Here is a 5,896-nt window from a genome sequence, read left to right on the forward strand (position 1 = left end):
GTCAGAAACAACTCGACGGCACTTAACAACAACAACAACAACATACTGAATAAGGAAACTAATTCTTTGATATTTTTAAAGTTTTATGTCAAGTATGAACCTGCTTAGGACTTTTTTTTGTTAATTATTTTGACCTTCATTTACCCCAGGTTCTGCCCCTTCTACAAGACGGTAGGAATGCTGTCCAACATGATTGCATTTTATGATATGGCCCGGAGAGCTGTTGAAACCACTGCACAGAGTGACAATAAAATCACGTGGTCCATTATCCGTGAGCACATGGGAGAAATCCTCTATAAACTTTCCTCCATGAAATTCAAAGTATGTTCTGTTTCTACTATAACTTTTCTCAGTAAGGATTTTTGAAAAATTTTTCTAAATATTTGAGTCCTAAAGATAGTGTGTGAGACTTATATTTATCATTGCTCATTGTACTGCTCATTCTGTCTAGCCAAAACAGGACTTAAAATCATGCCCAAGTAGGAATTCCAATGATAAAAATTATAGTATGTCATGGCTAAAGTAAACATTGATGTGTTTTCCCTTTTTGTCAGAGCTACCAGGAAATTCGGAACAAAGTTCATTGCTGAGCAGTAATTACTTTACCTCAGGTGTCTATTATCATCTGTCCCCTTTCTGAAGTGATGTCTGTGCTATTTACTTCTTTTAATTATAAATCATGACATCTAGACATATTTACTAATTACCTATTGAGAATGATAACTCTGTGTATGTAGTGTGATATTGAAATACACACACACACACTCTCTCTCTCGATATATATATATATATATATATCGAGAGAGAGAGAGAATGTGTGTGTGTTTATACTATAAGTTGAAAGTAAATTATATAAATAGACAATATATCAGAAGTTTTTAATATTCATACCCTTTGGTCCAGTCATTCTACTTTAAGACATATAACCCAGGGAAGTAGTTAGAGATTTTTTAATATGGATATATGTAAAAGATTATTTATTAAATGCTCTAAATATTATATGTGTTACACTGGGTTCTCTAGAGAAACAAAAACCAGCAAAGCTTCTATATATAGAGAGAGAGAAAAAAAAAATTATCTTAGGAAAATGGCTCACATGTATAGAAGCTGGCAAGTCCAGAGTTCCTGGATCAGATGTCAAGCTGGAGGCTTTTCCTGGCTCCGGCAATAGCAGGGGCTGAGGAGCTCAAGGCTGGCAGGCAGTGCACTGGCTGTTGACTCCAATGAATGACGAATCCAAGATCTCCAGGCCGAACGGTGAACTGCTCACTCATGGACAGTTGTAGGCAGCACAACAGAATCCCGATCCACAGAAGAATGTGTCTCTTCCCAGGATGTCCCTGGGTATACTGGAAGCAGGCCACACCCCTGGGGAAACTCCCCTTCAACCGATTGGCCACTCAGAACACAGTCATCTGATCCCATCATGGGAACAACCACACAGAACTGGGGTCCAGCCAAGTTGACACACAGCTCCAACTATCACATTATCCAAGTGTGAAGAGCCAACAATACCTGTAACATGTCCATAGGTAGAATATTAGGAAAACATTAACATCTTTTATTCAAAGAATACCTAAAGATACGGAGAAATATGGAGCTCTAGCACAATATGTGAATCAGTACCCTCCAGAAAAGTGAAAAAGGAGTTAGGCAGTCAAACTTGGTTTAACATCATCTTGTTAAAGCACATTTTATTTCACTAGGAAAAATTCAGTATCAAGGACTTATACTATATTACTAGTAAATTCTTTTTAAAATTACATTTAAAATAATCACTGAAAAATTGATCCATATCACACCCTTTTTTTTTTTCCTCGAACATCTTAGAAGCCAGAGCTTCTAAGAACCATGTGACAGTGTGATTGGCATTAAAATTTCACAGAGAGTTTTAGTGGTGGTTAAAATAAAATCAGAATTCAAAAAAATTGTACATATAATTTGATCTAAATTTTGTTTAGTGTATTTTGTTTTTTAATATATATTCATAGGAAAAGGCTAAGAAAAAAAACACCAATAATAATGTAATAGTGACAATTTCTGATGATGTGATTAATGGTGATATCCTCCATTTATATATCCATTGTAATCAAGCTAACACATCACAGGGAAAATTCCAGTTGTTGGTTTGGACAGCTTAGTGGTTTTTGTGTATTTTCCTAGGATAAATTCCCATATGTAGAATGATTGGGTCAGAGAGCTTGATCATTTTAAATTCTCTTTCATGCATATTACTTAATTGTTTTCCATAATGATTTTAAATGTGGTACATTTATCATTATTTTATAAACTTTACTTCCCTGACCAATGTGATACAACCAGAGTTTGAATAATTGATAGTTAATTCCACACATCATATATAAGCAATAGATGCATCTAATTTGTGATGCTGTGTAATTTCCTAGTATTGTGCTCATGGTTAAGGATAAATTCATTGATCATTTAATATAGTTAGCAGGCACAAAATACTTCATTTATACATTTCTGGCCTTATACACAAAAAAAGTCCTGTCTGTGTTTTACTTGTGCCTCATTGAACTTGGCACTCAAACTGTATAAATGTATTAACTACTACATGTTCTAGAAATTGCTTTCCAAAGGTAAATTGAAACTTACAATGTTTTTTTCAGGATCCAGTGAAGGATGGTGAGTCAAAGATCAAGGCAGACTATGCACAACTTCTGGAAGATATGCAGAATGCATTCCGTAGCCTTGAAGATTAGAACTGCGATTTCTTTCCCCTTTCCCTTAGCAAGCTCATACATGTGTGTTTTCCTAAATTTTCATCTCAGATCCTTTGCTTCTTTATTGTGCAGCCTTGAGACTAGTGCCTATGTGTATTATCATCTATTTCCATGTTTATTTGGTAGGTCTTATATAAAACAAACATTCCTTTGTTTCAGTGTTTGAAAGGCCTCCCTAATTCTTTTTCTGAAGTGGTGAATGTAGTAAATATATTTATAATGGCTACACTACTGTAAACTTGTCATGTAGGATGACGTACATAACCTTTTCCTAGGTTTGCCCTTGCGTCATCTCCATTAAATTGCAAACAGGACTACTGCATGCACTCTTATCTGCAGTGGATTTGGAATGGAAGATCAGGTACTCTACAAAATGACTCAATATCTGTGTAGTTAAGGAGATTTGCAGCTTAGCATTTGCTAAGTAACTGCTTTGCAGGAAATATGTCCTTTTTTAAAATGAGTAATTAATGTTCCAGTTTGGCATTGCTTTCCCAGTATAAATCAGGAATATTCATGGGGAAATGTTGGGAACTTCACTGTTTTTAAAACAGGCAGTTGTGGAGCTCCAGCACAATATGGGAATCAGTACCCTCCAAAAAAGTGAAAAAGGAGTTAGGCAGTCAAACTTAGTTTAACATCATCTTGTTAAAGTATATTTTATTTCACTAGGAAGAAATCAGTATCAAGGACTTATACTATATTACTAGTAAATTCTTTTTAAAATTAATTTAAAATAATCACTGAAAAATTGATCCATATTACACCCTTTTTTTTTCCTCGAACATCATAGAAGCCAGAGCTTCTAAGAACCATGTGACAGTGTGATTGGCATTAAAATTTCACAGAGAGTTTTAGCAGTGGTTAAAAGCTACTTGTACCTTTCAGGGCCAGCTAGGCTATAGTGATTCTTGGGGCCACAGTGGCATTATGTTTTCAGAAATTAATGAGATGTGTTACTTATTTGCTTGCTGAATTTTTAATCAACCAGTTTACCAATGATAGAAATACTTTTCTTTCATGGAGTTTTTGATTCACTGGCTCAAAGGGTTTCTGAAAACATCTGTAGCCACAGCAGCAATTTCCATTCTGTGTAATAGTGATGAAATGAATTCTTCTATCTTTTGATAACAGAATCTGTGTCATGTGAAAAAGACCATTTCACCCTGTCTGTTAAGTATCTGTTTAGAACTAATGATATCTCTGTGTGTGTAATAAGGCATACTGCAGAACAGCTCTGAGAGCAGCAGTGGCCCAGGAGCTTTCTGATCGGTAGTGCTGGCACCACTGCTTCCTCTCTAAGAAGGGGAGAGGGTATGCAGACATGTTGAACAATCTCACACCCAAATGTAATAACAGATAAAGCATTTCTTCTATGCTGCAGTATATTATTATTAAAATGTTTAGGTAATGCATTTCTGTTGGTCTATTAAGGAAAAATGCAGTGAGAGAATTCAGCTAGAGTTTTCTTTAAATCCTTGTGGTTTGCATGTTCTTATAGTGGCCTGCTATTCAAGAAAGGTATTCTTCCACAAAACTTTTTTTTAACCTTTCAGAATAGTGAAAGATAAAAATTATGCAATGATACGTTGAGATGTAGACTTGATGATGTTGCTTAATCATTTTGCTTCCAATGTGGCCTTCTACCAGAGGCCGTGTGACCAGTGGAAATTAAAAGGATTTCAAAAACTTTCTATTCCTACCGTAACCTTACCAGCATATTAGGTTTGTGATAGTGATGAATGATATGAAGAAAGTTTGACCAAGTTTGTTTTTTGTTATTCTGAATTTCTAATGCACATTCTTACTCCTTTTAAGAATGTTGATGTATGAGTGTGAAGATGCTATAGAAACTATGCTCAGATGTCCATTGTAAGTGTTTCTTCACCTATTTGTTATAGAATTTCAGATTAGGGCACTAATCGTATTTCTTTAATAAGAATATGTTACAATTACAACAGTCTTTTTAAAAGATGATGCAATTCTATATTTATTGTGCTGTGCCTGGTCCTAAGTGGAGCCAGTTAAACAAGTTTCATATGTATTTTTCCAGTGTTAAATCTCACGCATTGTACCCTTTGAAAATTTCCTTCCATCCTGAAGAATGAATAGAAGAGGTCATATATATTGCCCCCTTATCCGGGAAATTTCACTATCTTTATGTTAAAAGTCATGTATAATTGTTAAAACCTATGAAAGAATAAAAGTGAATTTAAATTAACATTTCCTGTCTGTTTGTGTATGTGGCAAGGTCTGCTAGAAAACACACCACCTTCTTGTGTGTGGACTTGTCTTTGTTCTCAGCATGAGCTTTAAGATTTTTATTTCTCCTTACTTTATAAATTGTTAGTTAAAATTAATTAACTGAATCCAGGTCCTTGCTATAGCCTGCAAAAATTTCTGGAATCCTGTCTAACTATTAATTGAAAAATAGAGTATACAGAATTTCCCAAGTGTTAGTATTCTGTATGTCATTCTGAACATTACTATAAATCAAATAAGTGAATGGTTTCTAAAAAATACATTTAAAAATTAAAGGGCATCAGTAGTACTCAGCTCAATTTTTGCCAAATAAACTAAAGCCTTGCAACTCATGATTTTGCAAGCCAATTTGATTTAAGGTGAAATGTAGCACCATGTTACATGGGACATACTTTCTTAAATGTTGTATTTTCAAGGGAATGGGGAAGCATTGTGAAATGAACTTTATGCTACTGTTATATCCCTTTAATTATTGAGTACCATCTTTACATAGAGAAATATTTGAAAATCTGCAGGAAGGCTTATTCATTATAGAATGAGTAATTTTTAATCCATTAGATAATATTCTGATGTCTACAGAATGTTCGTTTTAATGCATTGCCACAATATAGAAGCACAAAGAAGGGGAGCAACTTCCTGAAATGGAGTGGGATTAAATTCTACTCAATCTGTCCTGAGGACTTCCTCTTAATTTGTGTTCTTCCAGAAGTTGACTCTGAGATAAGTATTTGAATGCAGGTAATTTATTTTGGAGGTGATCCCAGAAAACAGTAGAGGAGTAGAGAATTAAGGCAGAAAGAAGCCAGTAAAAGGTTGCATTATCAAGCAAGTTAATATTTTGGGCTATGGTATACAGTCCTGCTGGAGAGTTCTAGGAGCAAGAGAACTAG

The 5,896-nt window shown here is 34.7% G+C and overlaps 1 protein-coding gene across 1 annotated transcript in view; it reads left to right on the top strand.

Moving 5' to 3' along the window:
* The window catches only part of ATP6V1A (ATPase H+ transporting V1 subunit A), a 48,623-nt gene extending 45,900 nt beyond the window's left edge, over positions 1 to 2,723 (top strand). The window contains exons 13-14 of the mRNA XM_007958182.2: positions 150 to 321; positions 2,631 to 2,723. Coding sequence (XP_007956373.1) covers positions 150 to 321; positions 2,631 to 2,723 — 265 coding nt within the window. The remainder of the gene's footprint in view (positions 1 to 149; positions 322 to 2,630) is intronic.
* The last annotated feature ends 3,173 nt before the right edge of the window (positions 2,724 to 5,896 follow it).

Source organism: Orycteropus afer, unplaced genomic scaffold (genome assembly GCF_000298275.1).
Source record: "Orycteropus afer afer isolate SDZICR_OR568_19922 unplaced genomic scaffold, OryAfe1.0 scaffold00862, whole genome shotgun sequence".
NCBI lineage: Eukaryota > Metazoa > Chordata > Mammalia > Tubulidentata > Orycteropodidae > Orycteropus > Orycteropus afer.